Source organism: Zootoca vivipara, chromosome 4 (genome assembly GCF_965207765.1).
Source record: "Zootoca vivipara chromosome 4, rZooViv2.hap1.1, whole genome shotgun sequence".
NCBI lineage: Eukaryota > Metazoa > Chordata > Lepidosauria > Squamata > Lacertidae > Zootoca > Zootoca vivipara.
This window is the reverse complement of record NC_142587.1, coordinates 81,239,851-81,264,316: the sequence shown is the minus strand read 5'-3', so window position 1 is coordinate 81,264,316 and position 24,466 is coordinate 81,239,851. Positions and strand designations below refer to the sequence as shown.

At 38.8% G+C, this 24,466-nt stretch overlaps 1 protein-coding gene across 1 annotated transcript in view; it reads right to left on the bottom strand.

Moving 5' to 3' along the window:
* ZDHHC20 (zDHHC palmitoyltransferase 20) overlaps window positions 1-24,466 on the bottom strand; it is a 37,912-nt gene that overhangs the window by 4,666 nt on the left and 8,780 nt on the right. The window contains exons 2-12 of the mRNA XM_035115097.3: window positions 21,758-21,784; window positions 17,563-17,657; window positions 13,172-13,292; window positions 11,809-11,878; window positions 10,539-10,571; window positions 9,662-9,782; window positions 4,626-4,758; window positions 3,599-3,725; window positions 1,745-1,834; window positions 517-632; window positions 198-279 (exon numbers count right to left, since the gene is read on the bottom strand). Coding sequence (XP_034970988.2) covers window positions 242-279; window positions 517-632; window positions 1,745-1,834; window positions 3,599-3,725; window positions 4,626-4,758; window positions 9,662-9,782; window positions 10,539-10,571; window positions 11,809-11,878; window positions 13,172-13,292; window positions 17,563-17,657; window positions 21,758-21,784 — 971 coding nt within the window. The 3' untranslated portion in view covers window positions 198-241. The remainder of the gene's footprint in view (window positions 1-197; window positions 280-516; window positions 633-1,744; window positions 1,835-3,598; window positions 3,726-4,625; window positions 4,759-9,661; window positions 9,783-10,538; window positions 10,572-11,808; window positions 11,879-13,171; window positions 13,293-17,562; window positions 17,658-21,757; window positions 21,785-24,466) is intronic.

Sequence of the window (24,466 nt, the reverse complement as noted above, 5' to 3'; positions counted from 1 at the left end):
AACCACAGATTGGAATATTTTCAAGTCCTTAATTGCTGCGTTTCTGACTTTACTTTTAAGACTAGGCTTTATATTTCTGGTGCATCAGCCATGCTCCATTTTCCTTTTTTTAAAAAAAAGGCTTTCAGAAGGAAAATAATCTTATTTCACAGCCTTACAAGGTCACAATAAATCACTCTGAGCGGAAGTTATCTTACCATCTTTTCCTCTCCACTGAGAGGGATGGACACTGAAGCCAAGATCAGCTCTCCAATGAAACTATAATATGCTTTTTTACACCTTTAAAAAATAAAGAAAACATAATTATAAAGGTACACTTTAGAGATGTTACATGATGGAAAAAATTTTTTTGGGGGGGGAGCAGCATTAAGCCAGTATCTGACCTCTTTATTTGTATTAATCTGTAAAAGACAAACTTCTCCAACTTTAAAATCAGTTTTTCTCTCTCGTTTAATCAGAATGTTGAAATTCTGTTCTATAACAAGTGATTATAATTAATCAGTTAACATTCAGTACCTGATTTAACATTTTCATCTTCTGAATTGGTTTCCACCCACTGGTTTTCACTGGCCAGCAATCGATTTTGGGACTCGCTTAGTGGCCTAACAGGAAATGGCTGACTGGGACCCGAGCTGAAAAGAAGAACTGCTATCAGAAGCTGGAGTTCAGGCACCAAATTCTTAAACTCTATTCTGGAGACCACCACAATATGAATTAATTTTGCTCACAATCAGTTCAGACATACCCTGTTTTCCAAAAAATAAGACATACCCATAAAATAAGCCGTAGCAGGATTTCTACGCATTTGCGCAATATAAGCCATACCCCAAAAATAAGGCATAGTGATAGCCGCAGTTCTAGAAGGCGCCAAGGAAGAGGCGAGGCTGGACGCGTAATAAAATTAAGACATCCCCTGAAAATAAGCCATAGTGTGTCTTCTTGAGGAAAAAGAAATATAAGAGAGTGTCTAATTTTCGGGGAAACACGGTAACTGGCATGAGCTTCAGGCTTGCCTGCTGTCCTCTCCCCTTCATGTATGATGGGAGGAGATTTAAGGCACCCATTCCTAGTAAGTAAGAAACTTACTTGCTAACCAGGAAAAGAGGCTTTAAATGTCCTCCCCTCAAGTGTAATGGGGAGGATTGGATTGTTCAAGCTTATAACAAGAAACAATAGTTTGTGGTTACATGATCTAAACTGGCACAATCTCTCTCAAGGGCTACTCTGAATACCTGGCATACAATAAAGGATGCACAGGGAATTAATTGGTGAGAACAGTGAACTTGTAAGAGAGATAAGGCTGGAAGCTCCATATGGCAGGCCAGGATGAAGGCAGGAAAAACCGAGCCTTAGAAAGCTCAATTTTAAATGCACAAGGTGTCCATAACTAAGCTTGTACTTCTACTATGTTGTTGTTTAGTCGTTTAGTCGTGTCCGACTCTTCGTGACCCCATGGACCATAGCACGCCAGTCATATACTATAAAGATTGTCAAACAAAGAACTTCCCATTAAAAAGAAATAAACTTTCCAGCCTAACTCACTTCAAAGTCAAACAGTATCAAAGAACATTTAGAGTAGGGGAGTAAAAAAGGAGGCTAAGACCTGATGAACAATGGGTCAAAAGCAGAGGCAGGGAAAAGATTAGACTACAAAGAGGACTGTTCACATTTGGCCACAACTGTGGTCTTCAATATGCATTAAGAGAAAAGGAAGCAAGACACAAGTTAAAGAAAAACTACACACCTTTTAGCAGGATCATTTTGGCTTGAGACAGTAAGCTGCTCTGGATCCATAATCACCAAGCGTGTTGGAAAGTTACAGCCATCCCCTAAACTGAACAATAAAATAGACTTGACATCTAACTAGCATGCTATTAAAAACTAACACTAATAGATACACTGGGTTTAAAACAGTTATATGAAGTGACACATTTGTGTGACTCAGTAAATGTAGATAGTACATCACCCTGTTCAAACAATGGAATGTTTTGGTTGGTATAGTACAGGCATCCCCAAACTTCGGTCCTCCAGATGTTTTGGACTACAATTCCCATCTTCCCCGACCACTGGTCCTGTTAGCTAGGGATCATGGGAGTTGTAGGCCAAAACATATGGAGGGCCGCAGTTTGGGGATGCCTGGTATAGCAGATGGTAAGTAACTTTTAAACACTGCAGCCTCCACTACAAATAATGCAGGAAATTATTTATTTCAGAGCTGCAGGTAATTTGCACGTTTATTTATTTAGTATAAATACCATGGAAGCATATATGTACTTGTTCAACAAAGTTTGTCTCCAAAATCAAAAAAAGGCTTGTGCTCCACTGGAACAACACAAAACACCTACGAGTTTAAATTTATTGTCAGCTTGACCATAGGAAATTTAAGACTTAAAAGAATGTGTATTATTATCAGTAAATTACATGCCGTCTGTTTAACCTCAATAGTTCACTGGAGTGTTTTTGAATGTCTCAGTTTGAACTGAAAACTCATTTTCTTGCTGTTTCTCTTAAATTTCTAAAACATGGGGCTTTAGTTATTACTGTAGAAATTGTACCTGGCTGCTGATCTCACAAAGCAAGGCAGTCTTTTTTAATAAAAAAAGTTCTTACAAAGGTCTGAGCAACCTATATTCCTTGACAGTATGTTATTTCTGCATGTTCAAGGTTACAGCACAGCTGTTGGCATGTGGAAGGCAACTAAAAAGTGTTGCCCTCATGCTGGGAATACTAACAGTAGGACTTGGCAAAGATGCCACTTTTTAAAAAAGGTCAGTTGTACAAATGATCTGCAAAAATCCACAAATAAGAACTAATGGCGACCAACTATTTTGACTCTGCTTTATTTTGTAAAGTCATAGAAATACTTTTATATGGTTCCATTTGTATTTAACTTGAACCATAAAAGCCCAATCCTATTAAATATTACTCGGGAGGTTAGTAATAAAATAATAATAATAATAATAATAATAATAATAATAATAATAATAATAATAATATATTATTTATATATTATATAAATTTGCCAGTTTGCCCAGCCACTCTGGGCGGCTTCCAACAAAATATTAAAAACGCAACAAAATCGTGACAAATAAAGTTTGCTCCCAGGCAAGCATGCACAAGACTTGCAAACAGTTATGTAGAATAAAAGAGGTATCTACTGCAAAATTCTGAAAACATTTGTCAACAACAGACGTTACAATTGTAGAAAACAATCACTGTATAGAATACAGAGGGATTAAAAGTAAAAACTGGTATTTAGTACAGTGGCATGGTCCTGAAGAAAAAGGTATATATATGGAATATTTTAAATAATTTGTCTAAAATACCCAGTACAGAACAAGGACCTCACAATATAGAGGATTGAACATGCAACCTCCCAGGCTACATTATGCACAGAAATAAATTTAAAAATAATGCAGTTTAGGTCTTAGCAGACAATATATCATTTAGTTAGCACATAGGTATGTTCATTGTTCAGGAAATATACAAATTACGATTTTAGGAGTATTTAGGATTGCTAGCTTCACTAAATCACCAAACTCTAGATTTTACTCTAATAACTTATAAAAGTAGAAGAATAAAATTTAAATAAGAATACCTTGTAAAAATTGGTAGCAACCAGTACTTTGTCTCATCTCCAAAAACCTCTCTCAAGTTTTTACTGCATCCGAGAGAGAAGCCATTTTTGTCAGGTCCATTTCGAAACATAGGTGCCCTGAAAGCTTCTGTATCACACACAGAAAGCAAAAGTAAACAAATTTGGGAAAGACAACAGATCTCCTAAGAATATATGAAGAGTCCTTCTGGATCAAACCAAATGCCCACCCACCATCTCAACACAACACTCTCCCACTTGTGCTCCCTAGCAACTGGTATTCAGAGGCATAATTCCTCTGAGCCTGGAGGTAATATATGGCCATTAAGAGTAGTAATCGCTGACAGCCTTACCCTCCATATATTTGTCTAATCCTTTAAAGCCATTAAGTAGCAAACATGCAAAATGTCTACAAAATAGAGTTTTGTTGTTGTTGTTTTCATTAAAACGGCACTCTTAAAAAAATGAGCTAGAAAAACACGGACCAAATTCAACAAAGGCAGCAGCTGGAACAAATGTAGGAAGCAACTAATTAAACAGACATTTTCGGTAAAGATGTTCCATTTGGTATGGTTTAAACCAGCTCCTGTATTTAACAACAGCCAACTTAAGATGGAAAGGAAGCATTTCAAGAAGTTAAAAAGGCCAGTAGCAGGGAACAGCATAAGTCACTTTGAACCGATATGCTGATTGAGGGGTACAATCCTAAACTCCAGGGATTCTTTTTTTTTTTTATAATATATTTTTATTAATTTTCCAATTAAAAACAATTATATCACACCCATTATTTCAAATTATACAAATACCTATCAATCAGACCGAATGTTATGCCAAATCATCTAAAATTTAAACTCCAGGGATTCTTAATGGGACTTGCTTATGAGTAAGCACAGCCATGAAACACACTAAGCGACCTTGAGCACATGCTCAGACTAACCTAGCTCACAGGATTAACGGTGAGGATAAAGTAGAATAACGTTGAGTTTCTTGGAATTGGGATAGACAACAATACAGCAGATTGTTTACTAACCTATTGTTGACCTGTTTTTGCCAACCAGCCAGCAGTGATAGCTGAAAAGTGACAGTATACTGATGAAGAACATGGCAGCCACAAAGAAAAGGAAGAGAACATGGAATTTTGCACGTGTGTCCAGCAGTTCATTCTGGGAAGAAAAAAAAAGGGGGGGTAGTATTTCTATTCAACAGCTGGTCTTCTATAAAGTTGCCTCTTTGAGCTAAAACCAGTATCACTATGTCCGAACATTACTATGAGCATATTTAGCATTTAATTATATGAAACCAATGTAGAACTGCAAGTCACAGGGCTTGCCATTACTTTGAGACAGAGTGTACATGAGTACAACTGTAAAATCACATTCAGCATCTTTTGTTGTGCGTCTGTATGATTTCCAAGAACTGCTATACTTCCTATACGATGTTTACAACATGTTTTTTTCCCCTTCCATAACTTAAACTGCCTGAGGGAAGATGTAGAGCATGCCTACACACTATAAATTCAACTATAAAATCAGAAATGGGGGCAGGAGGAGCCTTCCTCCCACCCATCTGAGCTTAATTAGACTTTCAGTATGAAGTTAACGGAACACAGTTATTTGCAAGTAGCCACATGATCATGTGAACCAACACATACCACATACAATGTAAGCCTCTGTAAGAAGGTGAAAGTTATAGGGAATGTGCATTGTTTTTTTTAATGATGTTTTTACATTGAGCAGAAGTGTCATTTCACGAGAAAAGGTCTTGTGTATTTTTAATTCAGTTTCAAGTTTTCCACATATGCTCAGATTACAAAAATCTCATGAAACAATAAATAGTTTAATTGCAGCAGTTACATAGCTTGAAAAACCAATTGTTTCTAAAAGATGACCTTTAAAATAGAAAGGTAAAAGTAAAATTCTCTCATCACAGATTAGCATCCATTTAAGTTACCACCAGCATTTAAGTGTACTAATTTCTTCTTCGGCTCTCCATAATAAGCTTCAATTAATTAAAAATACATAATTATACAGATAGTATTACAAAATAGTATGATAATCTTGTTTCATTATTAAAAATGAATGAGCACACCAGAACAGACTTCAGCTTAAATTGCATTTTACCTTTGGACAATTCTCAGCAGATTTCCTGCGGCAAAGCTTTGTGCAAATAAAGACAATTTATTAAATAGCTTTATCCCTTCAAGGCTGGTGTTCAGAAACAGTAAAAACGTTGTTAGAAAAGTAATGGCTTATGCGTGCAGCATTCAATGGCAAGAGGCCTTAGTCTACATTCAGTGGATGAACATGTAAAGGTGAGCTTGTGTTTGCACAATGAGGTTGAAGTAAAAGGTAATATATTTTAATGGTATGGACTCAAGACACACCATTAAAATTAAGATTAACACATTGCTCTCTCTAATTTTCCACATTGGAAGTTCAGCCTTGAAGCCAATTGGTTTTATATAGATCCAAGAAGACTATTGGAAGCTAATGTTCATAGTGATGTGAGGTTTGGAAATTTGTTACCCAGCTACAAATCAGAACATTTTGAAAGCACAATGTCCTTGCCACTATTACAGAATGAGTTATTTGGAGACTCAATTTATAGTAAGATGCTTATGTCTTTTTATGTAACTAAAAGTGGGTTTGGGTACAGGCAAGATACCTACCATTTTGCTTACATATATCACTTTACTGTAATTCTAAAATCAGAGCTTAAACCATTCTCAATGGATCTTTAAAAAGCCACAAATCTCCCTATGCTTTAGAGCAGTGGTTCCCAATTAGCGAAGTACTGCAGACCCCATGTTTTTCAAAAGCAAAGCCATGGGCCCCCTGCATTTGAAAATGCTGACATCTCCCAGCACAAAACTGGGATGCATGTTTTCTGGGCAATGCACCTGTGCAAGAGCATGGCACCTTGTGCAATCTTGTGTGTTTTGGGGCGCAGCATGGCCGCCTCAAAACAGGATGGCAGACATGTGCCAAAACAGTTGGCAGACATGTGCCATCGACTCCCTGGGTAAGTTATGGGTAAGTTATGCCAGTTGGAAACCACTGCTTTAGAATGTATCTTTCTAAGAACTGATGGAGAAGCAGCATGTTTCCTTTCAAAATGTTAGTGAGCTAAAACTCACATATCTGAAAAACAGAGGAAATCAAGAATATCTAGTAGTCTCTTGAAAAAATAATGGGAATCACACACACACACACACACACACAGAGAGAGAGAGAGAGAGAGAGAGAGAGAGAGAGAGAGAGAGAGAGAGAGAGAGAGACCAGGAATGAAATGTGTTTAGGGAAGTTTTTAATGTTTGATGTTTTATTGTGTTTTTAATATTCTGTTGGGAGCCACCCAAAGTGGCTGGGAAAACCGCAGAGTATAAATAATAAAATTATTAATTTTATTTTTATTAATAAAAACATTAATTACATCTTTAGATTAACCAGTTCCAGTATCTCAGAGCCACTGACTGATATTACATTATCACATGAAATAATATTACAATTCTATCTGCCTATTACCAATAGCTGCCCAGAGACACTTGTCTCATTTGTACCATATGCATTGCTATATATAATTCTTCTAATATATTTTAGTAACTTTCAAGACAGTTACCGAGAACAGTAGCTGCGGGTATGTTTAACCTGGAAAAGAGCAGACTGAGGGGAGATATGATAGCCATCTTCAAATATCTCAAGGGCTGTCACATGGAAGAGGGAACAAGCTGGTTTTCTCCTGCTCTGGAGGGCAGGACTCAAACCAATGGCTTCAAGTTACAAGAAAGGAGATTCAGACTAAATATCAGGGAAAACGTTCTGACAGCAAGAGCTGTCTCCCATGAGAGGTTGTGGACTCTCCTTCCTTGAAGGTTTTTAAGCAGAGGTTGGATGGCCATCTCTCATGGATGCTGTCAGGGGGACTCCCTACAGAGAGCCTCCCCACATCATCCTGACCAGCACTTCGCCCAGCGACAGCGCTAGCAGAGGGTCAGGGGAAAGCGGAATGGAGGGGGGAAGGCTCAGCGAGGCATCAGAGCCCTGGCAATGCTCTGGGGAACAGACAGTGGAAGAAGGGCTCAGTGACGTATCGGAGCCCCTGTACCACTCTGACCATTTAGGGGAGGAGGGACGGCTCAGGGAGGCGTCGGAGCTCAGGCACCATCCCAGCCAACAAGGGGAAGAAGGGACACCACTCCTTCCGGCACCCGGATTGAGGTGCGCGCCCAAACGCAGGGCGAAGGGGCAGCGTTTCGGGGTGCCCAGGTTATTATGCTGGCCCCGAAGCCGACGGGCGCCATTGCCGGGTTCGGAGAGTGACTAGGCGGTCATGTTTTCTGCTATCTCTGCACTGTAAATAGCATGCACAATAAAACCTTGAAAGACACAACGGATTGGAGCGTCTTTACTCGGGAGTAGCCGCAACAACTCTCTGACAGATGCTTTAGCTGAGATTCCTGCATTGCAGGGGGTTGGACCAGATGACCCTCGGGGTCCCTTCCAACTCTACAATTCTATGATTCTATCATAGATAATTGGTAAACCCAGAAAGCGTATGTGGTGCCAAGCACAGAATTTTGGATGCATCCTGTCATGTTTAAAGCACTGGGTGAGGACGCACAGAACATCTGCTGTGAATGTAGACGGTTCCAAGTACAGTCCTTATCATCGTTACGCAAGGTTGGGAGAGACTCCTATCTAAAACCCTGGAGAGCCATTGCTAGTCAGTGTAGACCAGTGATGGCCAAACTTGGCTCTCCAGCTGTTTTGGGACTACAACTCCCATCATCCCTAGCTAACAGGACCAGTGGTAAGGGATGATGGGAATTGTAGTCCCCAAACAGCCGGAGGGCCAAGTTTGGCCATCACTGGTGTAGACGATACTGAGCTTGATGAACCAGTCGTTTGATATAAAGTAGCTTCCCATGTTTCAGGCAGAAAGCTCACTGGATGGCGTTTGCCAAGTCTGTCTCAGTTCAGCTGTATTTAGCTCAGCTTAAAGAAATATCACCCTTTCCTTCTCAGGAGGTTGCAATAAGCCTCCAGTTAACCATTGTTTCCCCCATTATCTCAAAACCCAGAAAGGGTGGTTTTCAAATAAGAAACAAGTTAGGATCTTAAACTACCATTTAAAGCTGATCTAAGATCCTGGCCTGTTCTGAAACTGGTAACCATAGTTTCCCAAATCAGATGTAATGGGAAACAAGCCAATAAATGAATGGCCAAATAAAGCCCTTTGTGGCACAGTGGATCAGCATGTCTGGCTGTTAACCAGAAGGCTGGTGGTTTGAGGATGTGGGCAGGATTCATGCATGGCAGGGCATTGGACTAGACAACTCTCAGGGTCCCTTCCAACTCTACAATTCTATGATTCTATAAGGCCTATATTTCTCTATGCCTAACCAACCCTCAGAAGGGTGTCTTTATCCTCACAAGAGAAGATCTCATGGAATATTAAGAAAGAGAATTTACTCTGTCGGTCAAAGATTTTCCTTTTCTACTTGTGATACATGCACACACAAACTGTTTTCTGAAATCAAAACTGACTTCTTTAATGTAAGAAGTTATCTCATTAAATAAGAAGCTCTCTTCCATGTTTTTCAGAAGCACAACAGTGCAAGTCCACAGCCATTGGCAACATGAGGCATTTTTGGCTTCTTGTGGCACAAACCTCTGGTCTACAGCCTTCATAGTACTGTATATTCAGGTAGTGATTTAATATAAAGTAAATAATGCTACTCAATCAGAGTAGTGAAGATCATTATTTTGGAATTAGATGAGGGCAATGCTTACATTTTTTGAGTTATAAATGTCATATGAACATAATGTGGTCTCTTAAAACATGCAGAGCAAAAACTGTCCCAGAGTTTTCCAGCTCTAGTGAATCTGAAAAAGCACACATTATTAAATAAATAAATTTAGATTAACTATCAGTAGGTTTTTATTCCTTCAGCCACTTCAAACTGATGGTTAAATGTGGTATGTCAACAATAAATGCATGATGTTTAAACACACGGAGACAGACAGATAAAATATCTAAGATATGATATATATTTTTAAAACTTACTGTCCAAAACTTTATGAAATATTGCAGCACAGTAGAGGCAACAAAAAGACAATACAGGAGAGAATAAAATAAAAACAGGAGGAAAAACTTGTAGTTTGAAAATCCCACGCAGTTATTCACCCTAGAAAAGAAAAGAAAAACTGCTAAGTAAACCTGGAAGAATGGCAGGCATTAAAAGGTTCTATCTTTTAGGTTTGCTATTGCAAACAGAATTAGGCAAACTGTTTTCTGGAAGTAACTTAAATGCCTAAAGTGAAAAAGTTTCCCTTTAGTGAATTTTTTTCCCTTTAGGTCAGGATACTTTGCTCTCTTTTACAATGCATAACACTTGAAATCGATTTTTAAAAACCATCCCTTTATCAATTAAAAATGACTGAAATGTTGCTTATTAACTGTGCAAATATGAATACAATTTGTATTTTTCTCCAGTTGTTTCCATTTATTCACAAATTGTCTCTTTCATTCTAATGATCCTTTTTTGCTCTAAACCTGATTTTATTTTAAAACTCTAAGCCTTCTGAAGGGAAGTATTAAAACCATTCAGTAGAAACTGTCACTACGTAATAATATTAATGTTTTTTATGGTGCAATCCTCTTCAGTATAAAACCTCCCATTAATTTTAACAGAATATGACCGCAGCCTTAGGCTTTCATTTTGGGAATGTAATCTGTTATAAAAATCAATAGAACCCAATATACATTTAGACTTTGCCAGAAGACCAACTCCTACTAATGTAGCATCCAAATTTCCCCAGAGGAGGTAGTCACTCCTAGTTATCCCTGTTCCTGGTTCATCCTGCAGCAATAAGTGGTTTAGTTATTTCTCTCTGTGCAGACAAAAATTAAGAACACAAGGGAGGAGGGGGGAGAAGCATACCAAGGACAATGATGGTCCATTTTCAGTACACACCTAAGGAAAAAAGAAAGACATTTCCAATAAAGTTAATGATGACAAAACAGTACAAATGTGGATTCTCCAAACAAGACTGTCTATAATGGAGGTGTGCACTGATCAAATAAAAAGCTGAATTAGTTATTCAGCCTCCTCCCATCAAAGTATGATGTCATTATATCCTCTGAGTCAGACTAGGTTCCCACAAAGCTCTGGGTCACACTGCCACTCTTTTTCTTTTCTTTTCTGTGCCATATAACAATGTTTCCCTACCTCTGTGTTTCTCTAGGGTGGCCCACATGTTTTGCAAGAAGTGAGGCTCTGGGTTTTTTTGTTTTGTTTGTTTGTTAAAGCACAACAGCTGGGAATTTTTTAAAAAGTGAAAGCTTCATTGAGAGGGGCTACTGTGTCTGTAAGTTATTTTGGCCAAAAGAGGGAAATGTTATGCTTGTTGTTAGGTTATCCATTATACTGAATGGGAAAACCACAAAGCTTAATTGTATACAGAGTAGCAGAGAAACTGAAACACAGATCAAAACAGAGAAAACACAGTGTGTTTCAGAAGCAGATCAGGTACAATGCAAGGCCTGGAGCCTGTACATATCCCTAATATCTCTATCTTTCAAAGCCTGTTAAATCATTTCAACATCCAGGCAAACATCACAGTTGCCAAAATTCCCACCCACTACAGAGCCACGCAAGATGTTGTGTAGGTCTTCCTCTTCCTTACTTTTTAGTTTTTAACTTTTTATTTTAAGTTTGTTTTCCTCTCCCACTCCCCCTCTTTCTGACAGCAGCCAAGGAAGCCTGAATGAAAAAATAGCTGAAGAGAGGGGGGGGGGAATGCTTCCTCTTCTACAGTCATTTCCCCAATAAAAATCTCTCCCAAACTAATTTTTCACGAAGTGACACATATGTGCATATACATATCTAATTTTCATAGCATGTTCTAAATCTAAAGCATATGACTACAAGCAAATATCTTCCAGCAGGTCACTGCAGTACAGACAACATCAAAAGTGCTAACAGAACACAGGAATGCAAAGTGAAGGCAGAGAAGCATAGTGTTTAAGACAATGAGATATAAACCCAGGAACTCCCTGGTGAAACTTATTTTTGTGGAGAACCATCCTGTACCTGGAAAAATAACACAGTAGTTTCAGGTGTGAACATGTGCCTGATACTGACAACACTAAGAGGCATAAATCTGAAGAATTCTATCCTACCCCATGGCTAAGTACCCCCAAGTACTTACAGGTCACAGGCAGAACAGTGGTGACATCGATCAGGCTTGATGAGCTGGCATCTATCGCAGTATCTTATGGCTATATTAAACATTAAAATCAAGGTGTTAAATATGAAGCTGTAGTTTAGCAATCCAAAGGTCATAGGTAATCTAGACCTCAAAATAGGATTCTGCCAAGAGTCTGCTTTAGCAAAATACACAGTGTACTGTAAAGGTGACTGGTAGCTCACATATAGCAGAGGTTGAGGCAAGCAATCATGACAAGAACTAGAATGCAAGATACATATTTGGACAAGTGGTGAGCTAAAGATAAATGTAATCTAAACATTATGGACACAATGACACAAGGATGCTCTTGCACTCGGGTCCTGCTTACTAGTTTCCCACAGCCACCTGGTTGGCCACTGTGGGAAATGGATGCTGGACTGGATGTACCAATGGCTGAACCAGGAGGTGCTTCTTATGTGCTTATGGTCTGGTCTGCAGAATTTAAATATGGCTTAACCCACTGTTTAAAGTTGGCTTCCGGATCCTGCCTTGTTTGGAAGAAATTAACCACAGTTCTTGGTTTACACATAATGGGAAGCACAGAGGTTGCATGCAGGTGCAACGTACACATCCTAGCTTATTAAGCCAAGTTTTGAGAGCATGAGTGTGTGCAGCTGCTATCTTTCTTCTCCTGCTACAGATCACAGATGCACATATTTTAAATTCTCCCCAAGCATCTACGTCTCTGTGCAAAGTTCAATTCCAGAACTGGCTTTACTTTAGAAAACCTGTCTGCCTCTTGGTTAATAGATAAAACAGGCTAAAATCAATTTGAAGAACTAGATGGTTCAGCACAGTGAATTAGCTGAAACACAATGCAAAACCATGGTTTCATCAGAAGAACTAATTAACCCAGGCATCCCCAAACTGCGGCCCTCCAGATGTTTTGGCCTACAACTCCCATGATCCCTAGCTAACAGGACCTGTGGTCGGGGAAGATGGGAATTGTAGTCCAAAACATCTGGAGGGCCGAAGTTTGGAGATGCCCGAACTAACCTCACCATTGCAATTCCCTTTCCCCACTCTTCCACTTATGCATGCCAGTTACTTTCCTTACTTGCAGACTCTCAGAAAACTAAAGGTTACCTGTTTATCCAAATCAAGGGAACTATGGTTTGCCTATGAAACTTCATTCAAACCAAGCTCTCCAACCCTGGTTTGCCAGGTTCAAATGATATGGCAAACTATTGTTTGCCAAGAATCCAGAAGTAAGGGAGGAAACATGTAAGCCTAAGGATCATGCCTGCTGAATGGCCCCAATCCAATCAAACTTGATAGCATCATTAAGGAGTTTATGCAGTGCTAGGATTCTTTGCAAGCTAACCTCTTGAGGTTGTTGTAGTATAGACTGGGAGGTCTTTAGCAGCTCTTCTGAGGATTTCTTGTTGGGATTCTGGCCTCTCTTCTTTTTCATATTGTTCCTTATCTGATTTGGACAAAGAGAACTGAAAAAAGACAACAACAGAACTATGGGTTTTTTATGTCACATAATAGCAGCTAGACAATACATCAATTTGTTTTGAGGGTTTCTGTTACCCGGTAGCAATTCAAAGCAGAAATTTGCAGGAGAAAACAAATTCATAGCTATACTTTACAAATCAATTTCAAAATGTTTTTGAAAGTGTTACTCATGTGTAATAAGGAACTTTTAGATCACTGTGAAAAAGCACCAGGGCCTCGTCCCTTTCGACTTTACAATTTCTATGATTCTCAGGGTGCAGATACAAACTAAATAAGCCTGCATTTCAAGGTACATGTTTGCCTGGCAACCCCTCCCCTGCAAAATAAAAACCTAGGAGACAAGAACTGAATTGAATACAAGTATGGCTGCCAAATCAAACGTACTATATGGATGCTTCTTTAAGTGTCTAACAATCACTCCCCCTAGTTATAAAGTAGGATGCTCTCTGTGAATATGTGTTGCTGCCTGCTTGACCACGTCTGTGAGTTCAACAGGCTGAATGGAATCAAACAGACTGCTTCTTGTTTTTCCTTAAAGGGGGTGCGGGCTAAAGAAAACAGGATGTTGGGTCTGCCAAGACTAATGCACCTTCGGTATGCATCCTCCAAGATGATTCCTTCGTTCTTTCTCATCCTCACAAATTAGGAAAGAAACACTTCTTTCTACACCAGCTGTGACTTGGGATTCTAGACTGTATTCCGTTAACTTGTTCAGTTAGTGCAAGGACTTCCATTTGTGCAACAGAACATCCTTTCACTCCCCTCTCCCTGCAACGTATCTGTTCTAGGAGTTCCCCTAAGCCTCCAGAGCAGATGTGGAGAAAGGGTGCAGGAAAGAACATAGAATTTCCCCTTTTCACAGGTGTTGATATCAAAGTATTCACCACAATCCAATGAGGAGCATGTCTTGGGACTCCAAGGACCATGGCCACCACAACCTCAAGACCCAAAGTTCTCATTTATGCACAGTTCCATAATGTGTTTAACTACTCTGAAAACCAGATTATAAACTAGTCTGCATCATCATCGTTATTAATTCACTGATTAAAGTCTCCACAACTGTCTCAATGCAGTGCACAATAAAAATAGCAAAAAAGAGAGAGTTAAAAACACAAAAAACCCAGCAGATACATTTAAAACAAAACTAAAGCAATACAAAATTGACACTCATTGCAGAGACCCATTTACTCAGCTAGGAAAGCTTGTTGGAAGAAAAATATATTTCATTGTTTTCAGAAAGTGGATAGTGGGCACCTATAGAATCTTGACAGGAATGCTATTCAACAGAACAGAAACAGCTGTATTAATACCTCTGCTCCAAGTTACCATGGAGCGGAATTCTGAAATCTTTGGTACTTGCAGGATAAACTTTTCTGTAGACTGCAGGGATCTACTGGAAAACCCAGCAAGATGGGTGGGGTATAAATATAAATTATTATTATTATTATTATTATTAAGGCATAGGCAAACTCCGTCCCTCCAGATGTTTGGGACTACAATTCCCATCATCCCTGACCACTGGTCCTGTTAGCTAGGGATGATGGGAATTGTAGTTCCAAACATCTGGAGGGCCAGAGTTTGCCTATGCCTGGATAAGGCTGTCTTTCAAGTAACATATTGTCCTGAGACGTATGGGGCCTTATATGTTGGTTCCAAAACCTTGAACTTGACCTAGTAACAGACTGGTAGCTAGTGTAAATCCCGCAAGCAACGTGCTGCGTGCTGGAGGACGTTTGCTCCCACAAGCAACATAGCTGCTGCATTCTACACCAGTTTCAGCCTCTGATCCATCCCTAAGGTGAGCCCCCCATATTACTAAGGCTGCTGCTTTGTTTCTGGCCCTGCCCCATGGTCTTTAACACCAGTGCAATGCACATAAATTTAGCATGTGACATTTCATACTTCCAGCTTATTCTTGTTGAGTCGGTTTACTGTTAAAGCCCCGGAGAAGGGGCCATTTAAATGTCCTTGTCAGGACATAACAGAATAAAATGTACCCAGGAAGACACTAATAGCTGTACTGTATAGTCTAAAGTAATTATGCAACCAGAATGTCTAAGGGACTTGCTCAGTTAATAATAATTTACTTTGCAGGGCATGTCTGCCCCAAGTAAGAACATCATATAAATATTCTGGCAGCTAGACAAGAGCAAGGGTGTTGCAAAGAAGCTGTTAAAAGATGAAGCTCAGACAAGCTTTTTATGTCAGTAAGCAAGCAGGATACTTTAAAACACTCTTGTAAAACTACCACCACCACCAGAACACTGATTGATTCAAGAATTTCTTAAAGCAATGCTCCATTTATATCATCTTTAGGTGCTGAGAGCGCCACAGCATCTTCTTCCCCAACAATATCTACATATGTTTGAAATAACATGAGCTCGCAAAAAGCAAACAAAAAACCCTAGAAGGGTTTCAAGCAAGGTGCAGAATACTTTCCAATTAAACTGGAAAAAACAGCATCCCTTTGTTCTCCTGTTTCTTTCCAGGGTGTCAGACAAAACCAATTGTTCTTTTCATTTACAAAATGTGGCACTGCAGTACAGCAAAACCTGCAGTCAATTCTTTTTGTAGTACAGGCTCCCCCACTATGTAAGAATGGTTGTTTTAATAAACTAAAATAATATTCTTCTATATTTGCATCAGGTATTTGAAAGAGCAAGTTGGACACCATTAACTTGGGAGATAAATCCACCATAATATATGAATAAAGAGATACTCTATGCAGGGAGCATGCTCTTTAAACACAGATTTCCTATTATTTCAATCTACAAGAATGCATTTTTCTATCAGTTAGATCGGTACCTCTTTATTGCTACTCAAGAATACATACAGTATTGGAGGAGAAAACTCAAAGCAACTCAAAGCATAATTAATATGTCTTATAATATATGGACAGCCCTGGTCCTTTACATGGCGAGTGTGCAAGTAATGGGACTAGAGAAGGAGATGCCTTGTCCCAAGTAAGAGGTTTTGCTACATATTCCTCTTAATAATAATTAATAATAATGAAAGCTTAGCTAACTGGTCAATTGATCCAGGCTTGTTAGGAATTGACACATATGCTCCCTGGCAACCTCAGCTTCCGCCATATAACAAAATCTCAACTATGGTATGTGCGATAACAATCTTGGCGTAACAGACTTGGCCACAAAAAGAGACCAAAACTCCTTCACTGTGGGAACTGTGACCAATGTCTAAAATATGTTAATTAATAAATTAAAAAACCTGAAGGATTTCACTGGATAAGAACACAGGGAAACCATGGTTAGGAGATCAGAAATACCTTATCTGCACTAGGCCTAACAGATGCAGTGTGGTGCAGAGTAGCCAAACAATTAGTAACATCTTTGTACATGGGTCACAATATTTAGGTTACCGGTACCTACACACAAGAGTCTTTTTTAAAAAAAACTACAAAAAATATAGTATATCTGGCCAGCAGATATCCTTCATTCTGGGGCCCTTAGAGCAATTTTTTTTCTACTGAAATGTTTTCAGCTGTAAAAATATCCTTTAGCTCAACTTTTTGTCTACAATAGAGAAGACTGAAGTAATGACTTAAGTAGCTTAAGTCCACTGACTTCAATGGTTCTGCTCCAAGCACTACTTAGTTTAGACAGTACCCATGACTTTAGGAAGAGTCATGCCTAATTTAATTTAGCCAAATAGGTTTCAATAGTGTTTTACGAGAATGTGACCATAAGTCTATATCTGCATTACTTTTTGGTTTTAATCTTCTTTGATGAGACATATGGATTGATAAATATGACACATTGCTCAGTACAACAATGGTGGCTCCCTGCTGACTTAGTGCTCTTCCATATTGTGCTTGCGTATTGTTTGGAGTCTACTCACAATTATAAGAATTTCTAAACAAGTATGAGACTTGTCACTGAGCACAATGGGAAATTGTTACAATAAGGATGCTTACAGAGATACACATACAGTGAACTAAATCATATCCATTTCAAAATATTAGATTGAGAAACTGATAAACAACGTCTCCTACTTGAATGCCACATTTTTAGATTACAGCATATGGAAACATGAACCATTAATGTCCAAATTAATGAAATGCGAGTTGGCATCAATCATGTGTTAATCATAGAAAATATTCTTAAGAATTTCATTCACAACAGAACAGGGTTACTTACTGAATGGAAATGAAAAAAAGCAAGCCACATCATAACATCAGTAGCAAAAACAATTCTGTTGCAAGAAAGGCAGTGTTTTGCCAAAGTTAACCTTTACCTCATTAGAAGGAGTGGCAGGAGATGTAAAAATAGTCTTCCAATAGGACCACACAAACATGACAAACGACAGATGAAAAACCACAAGGTAGACAACTGCAATAAAAAAAATACAAATAAGGTTTTAGTGAATACAGCTGTAGTAACAAAACAAAAATGCAATGGTTTTTCTTCATTGTATCAGCAAAATAACTTTGAAGAGATGATCGCAGAACAACAAATGACATGCTATCCTGGCCAGCTCTGAAGAGAAAAAAACTATAGAATCAGTGTCGGGAGGAATTCTACTAATGTGGATTTGACTTAACTGGTTTAACTTAACCCAGATTTTAAACACATTTTGTAGTAATTGGTGGCTCACATTTCTAACAGTCTTGTAAATAAGTCTTTGAAGCTTCTAGCCTACAAAAATGACTGGGGAGCTCCATCTCTCCTGTAGCAGCCTTCGCATTCATTCACCTAGAAGCAATTACTCCTTAGCTAGTGCTACTAGGCTCACACACTATGGATTAAGAAGCAATTCGTAGCTGTTCCCAACTAATTTACAAGACTGCCAAGTGCAGTCGCTTTTTGGCCCATACGTTCCTCCAGTGGCCTAATCCAACCTGATTTTCTAAATAGGTATATTAAAGCTACAATAAGAAGATAACAAAATACTAATTAGCAGGCTTGCTATTGCATCTTAAATCCAGTTGCTGCTATACTATCAATTCTACCAAGCATCTACAGAAGAATCTTAAGAATGGTGAAAGAAAGCACTTTGTATAACTAACTGATGGGGTGGGGAAAACTGTCACATGGTGTTGAATATTTAATGTTACTTCTGCAATATTCTCACACCAAAGGATAAATTATTGACCTACTTTCACAGTCTGATAAAGGATAGAAGTTTAAGAAGATATACAATTAAGCCTCAGTGCAATCCCAGAAACATTAGGGGATTCCATCTGCTCCAAAGACATTGTGCACATGCTAGATTTTCCTGTGACAGTCTTTCTTTTAGAAAGTTATATGAAACCTTAAAACTCTGCCAAGAATATTATTTTATTTAATTCTTAAGTATTTAAAATATTTATATGTAGTCTTTCTGGAATATATCCTTGCAGATATTATCCAGAGGGGAAATATGAATGTTTAATTTAAGTAGAAAAGTAATTAAGCTTGAGATTTTCTAAGTTCGGAGTTTGAATAGTTCTTAATTTCAGGAATTATAAGTAAGACTTTATTATTGAAGGGTCTATATCCAAACAATTCACAAAAATCCAAGTAATGTCAGGCAATTATTGTTTGATTGCAATCATAATGCACAAATTTAAGTGAGGAACTGCATGCATTCAATACTAATCCTGATTTACTAGCAGTTTCTATACAGCATCTTGCCTCAGTAATTTTTTTTCCTCAGAAAGGAACTGTGAGACTATTACTGGGACCTTTTTGTTGTGGCTCTTGTGACTTAGCACATGCAGAACCATAATTCTGTTGGGTTCCCCCCTTCTTCTTCTAAATTAAGCATCTTACTTTATAGGTGTACCACAGAATAAGAGACAGTTCTACTACAAGCGCCTTCCTACAGATTCAGATACAAGAAAGAGGAAGAAACTAAACAATCAAACTAGAGTGGTTACCAACAAAAGAACACTGAACAGCGAGACCAAGGGAAGGCTTCACAAGGAGGGGGAAAACAAATGCCAAATGGAAAAATTCAGTTGACTGGGTGATAAGAAAGCTAACCTAGCAATATAGATCAGAATATACATAAATTAGGTTTCCCACAGACAGACACTCACTTTGGCAATTCTTCAAACAAGCATCTCAAGATAAAATTTGAAATGCAAAATCAGGAAATATGCATCCCACAGGTTTAAATTGATTAAGCAGCTATTCCCTCCCCATGGAACTGCGATACCACAGTGGTTCTCAAGTGTTTTTCTCTCTCTGGGCCACACTTTCAGAATAAAAATTTGTTTGCGCCACACCGAATTTCTTATTGACAAGAAATACATCGGTGGGGGTGGGGGGGATCTTCCCAGCAGTGCTTGATTTATAATACAAAACACAAAAAACTTAGCAGCTACATAATAACATGAATCATTCCCAAAATATAATTATAAACAAACCTCTTATATATGTACCCGATGTATACCAACTCAATGAGAGGTGTGAGCTTGCTTTTGCCGAGCAATTTTATTTATATTAGGTCTAATCAGGGGCGGAGGAAGGTGGTGTGGTGGGGGCGGTCTGCCTCAGGTGTCACCACTGAGGGGGGCGGCAAAATGCCGGATGGCACTCACCGCGGGGCCTGCAGCCCGCCCGAGCCACACATCTCTCCTGGGAGTGACATGGTGGCTTGAGCGCTCACAGGCTCCGCACTGCCCCAAACGGTCCGCCTGCCACCTCCCCCTCAGCTGTAGGGCGGCTGATTGGGAGGAGGGAGGCAGACTCCTCAGAGGCCCTGTGGAACGTCCTGCCCTGGGTGGCCCCACCCTGTGGGCAGCTGGCCCCACCCCTGGGCACAGGGTGCGCGTGCTGCCCCAGGCGCTTGATTGCCTTGCTCTGCCGCTGGGTCTAATTAGAGGCAAACAAACTCTCATTTCCTCATCAACACAAAGAAGCTGTTCTCTTTGCTGATCTCTCATATTGGTCAGAATTGAAAACCCCTGTTCTCAACAATGTGTTGTGGCGAACTGTAGAAGAACAGCCAAGGCTCCAAGGCTCTTAAACAGAGGCATGGAGAGAAGTTTGTCCTCGGTATCACTTGATGCTCTTGATCTCATTTTGGGGAAAAATATCTATTCATATTCTGCAAATAAAAGGGATTATTTTGATACTTTACGAAACTGAAATGTTTAAATGTTTCTTTGATTGTCCTTGGATCTTCCCAGCACACTTGCCAACCTCTGGTGCCACACCCCTTGAGAACCACTACAATACTGTGAGGAATCAGTTAGCAATCCTAATCAAACTATAATTCCCAGAACTCTTTGCACGAAGCCACATTTAAACTGGTAGAGAATGTGTTATGTCTATTGTAGCCACACAATCTCAAGAAATCTGTTTGAAGTCAAATGGAATTCTTCCAACAGCAATAACAGCAGAAAGATTAAAACATTAGAAAATAAAATAAAATAAAGAGAATGACAGTTGCTTCACACCACTGTTCAACCATCAAGGCAAATATTCTTTCCAGTAAAGAAAATCTTTCTGGAGACTGGCAACCTCTTTCTAAATTCTATAAAGTGGTACCTTGGTTCTCAAACGTCTTGGTACTCAAATGCAGAAAACCCGGAAGTGTTCCGGTTTTCAAACGTTTTTTCGCAAGCTGAACATCTGATGCAGCTGTTGGCTACTGTTTCCAAGGCACCTGCACCAATCAGAAGCTGCACCTTGTTTTTTGAACATTTTGAAAGTCAAACGGACTTCCAGGATGGATTAAGTTTGGCACTTTCTATGGGAAAGTGTACCTTGGTTTTGGAATGCTTTGGTTTTGGAACGGACTTCCAGAACAGATTAAGTTTGAGAATCAAGGTACCACTGAAACATTCCCTCCCCACACTCCAGCCCCTGAATTTCTCATGCAAAAATAATGTGAGAGCAATTTCCAGCAGCTTCCGACACACTCTCTTGGGAAAAGAAATGAATCCTAAGCCTGACAGGTGGTAGCAACAGCAGTCCTCAGGATGCAGTACTTCAGCTTATGAATAGCCCAATGTGAGGCTCCTAAACTGCCAGGTAAACTCTCCCCGGGAACATTTTTGTTTATCAACTTCTCAGAGCTTGCCAAATGCATGTCTAGAGTGCTAAACCGATGCATACCTGGCAATTTTTCTCTATGGAAAATCCATTACCGATACCACCCGTTTTTTAAATGTGTCCTAGCTACATCGCTTTATTTTCTCTCTGTGCTAATTCCAAAGATGATAGGATTATAATTATAGGCAGCAACCACAAGAGAGAAGGATTATAATTATAGGCAGCAACTATAAGAGGGAAACTTAAAGAAATGCAAGGAAGCACATACATGCATAACCAATGGCATGCAGGAACACAAGAGTAGGGGAAATTTGTGCCATTAACCTGTTCTTAATAAAAAATACATGAATGGAATTTGAAAACTCAAACAAAATGTCATCTTTTTACCAAGGCTAATGAAGATATGCACTCTATGCAAAGAAATATATGTGAAGAAACATTCTTACCTTTTTCGCCAGTTGAGGTTATTGTAACTAGGAAAAAAACCCAGAAAAACTAGAGTGAGTCTACATGTAGTCTTTTAGAAATCAATATTAATAAAACCTGAGCAAAGATCATCTAATTTTAATGTACTGGTAATCCTGGAGAAAATTTATTTTGCCATTTTCCAAAGTAGAAATTTAAGAGAATTTAAGAGAAAAAAATCAGTGTGTTCAGCAAATGAAAACAACTCCTTTCACATAAATTGTTGCATCTAGTTAGGAAATGGCTTGATCACAAAAGCTATGCTCATTTCAGTTCTTGTGGGGGGAAAGCAGTAGCTGAGACAAATGAATACAAAATACACACATTCTTCCATTTTATTCATTTCACTTTTCCTTCAAGAAAATGAAGCTCAAGTAATGCAGACAACCAAAGCAGAAAGAGTGTCAGTGTGTCAGTAAGGGAGCCATAAGCTTCAGTTGTCAGAGGGCTAAACCTGCTGAAGACCCAGAATCAAAACCAGGTGAGTCACACATGTACTGTGCTCTTGGGCAATTGCCATTTCTTTCATACTCCAAGACCCAGTTCAGATTATTGTATCTGGCGGAAATATGCCGAGATATGAATTAGCCTTGTGCCTGCACCACAACCCTTTCTCTTTCTTGGCTCTGCAATTAAGCCCAGGTTCAGGTCCTTTTGCCAGCCCTGATTGTAGCACAGGTTACCAGGTAGAGGTTCAGTAACCAAAATAAAGCCAACAAAGCAGTTTTAAAATAGACTTTTGCTATTAGATTTTAGTTACTATTGCTGGCATGGTCTTGGTCTATTTTTATTTAGCCTAGCAGGATTACATACATCCAGTAGCAGATTCAACATACTAAAAATAAATTTAATCTCATATGGAATAGTGACCACTGGCAGCACACGGGAATCAATTTAGTAAACTTTATTAAACTCAAATACCCAATTGGTTTCTATATTTTACCACTGTAAGTTACCTATGCTTGTCCTGCAAGTAAGTCATACAAAAGAAGCCTAATATTTGTTCAGCCAAGCCCCACAGACTAGCATCACCTATCAGCATTTGTTTTGAGAACAGCAAGGAACAATGAACAGGTAACTGGGTGGACAATGCTAACATATAAATGCAGAGTAAATATAAACATTTCTAGTGAATATATGGTACTTCTATGGCTTCAACACAGCCTAAAGCAGGCATTTTCAGTAAAAAGGTTTCACAAAGTCACTGAATAGCTAAAAATTTGCTCCTGTAAAATGTAATCTTATATTTACCAAGCACAACATCCAATCATCATCAACAAACTGAATGCACTGAATTGGCCTGCTGATTATTAGGAGTAATTCATGCTTTACATTGTGGAGGGAAAGGAAAGATGCAACAGAATTACACATTAGCTAAATCATTGAGGGGTGGGTGGGTTTCTTCTCAAAATAAAAAACTATCACCACTAAACTGGGGTGTCTATAACAGAAGAGTTTCTCCTTCTGTATAAAAAGATCAAACCATGTTTCAATTCATGTTAGCTGTAGAATAAAGGGTCCTAAATTTCGATCAAAAGATTCTCAAGAAGAATGAGTGAGAACAAGTTGGGTTAGAATAGATAAAAGGCACATTCAAACACCATGTTTATAAATAAACAAAGGGAGTTGGTGAAAATGTCTAAAAGCAAGACAATAGCACTGAACTTCCAAATTATACAAAGAACAATTTTATCTGATCATGGGATAAAATGAATAACTAAACTAGGGATATTACCGGTAGTTATCTTGTATGTTACCTTGTACTGTATGTATGTCAGAATGATGGAGCAAATTTCTTTTGCATTGCTCCAAAAGGTGGGATGTGAACTAGGATCTGGAAGTTATATAGAAGTGGATTTTGATGAAATAGCCTACCAGAATCTTAGGATCCTCTTCATGCATTGCTCCAGGTGCTTCATCAAGGCAAGTGGCTACACAGAGTTGCTTTTTGGTACAGAATATCCAGAGAGGCTTGACTGATGCCTCCTATGCAATCTTTCTGGCATGACATAAAGAGCTTTTTATTCATGTTTTAAATCTGGGCTGTAAACTGGTTTAAGCTGTCTGTGGCAAGGACTTTTTGCTGTATTTTATTGTTGATTTAAACCAGTGTTTCCCAAACATGGGTCTCCAGCTATTTTTGGACTACAATTTCCATCATCCCTGACCACTGGTCCTGCTAACTAGGGACGATGGGAGTTTCAGTCCAAAAACAGCTGGATACCCAAGTTTGGGAAACACTGGTTTAAGCTATCAAATTGTTTTTTTGAAAAACTGTGTGGTTGTAAGTCAGGGGCTACTGATAAGCACCTATATAAATGTAATGAATAATAGTAAATAATCATAAGGCCATTAACAAGGTATAAATTCCTCATCCAGAAATATGGCAACAGGTACAAAAAGTTGACTAATAATAATGTACCCTAAAACACCTGCAGCAATTCTTTAACCATCACCAAAAATACCTACAAATTAGAAGCCATATTCAAATATAGGTAGGAAATTTTATAGAAAAAAACCACTAACCATGCATCTTTGCTATGAACTGCAAGAGCTGTTCCGAAAACTAATGCCACTTCCAACAGAAGTGATTCAACTAACTACACCATCCTGTACAACCTACAATGTTTGAGGCACAAAATTGGCAAAGTGCTACCATAAGGAATACAGGCCTACCTTTCACAAAGACT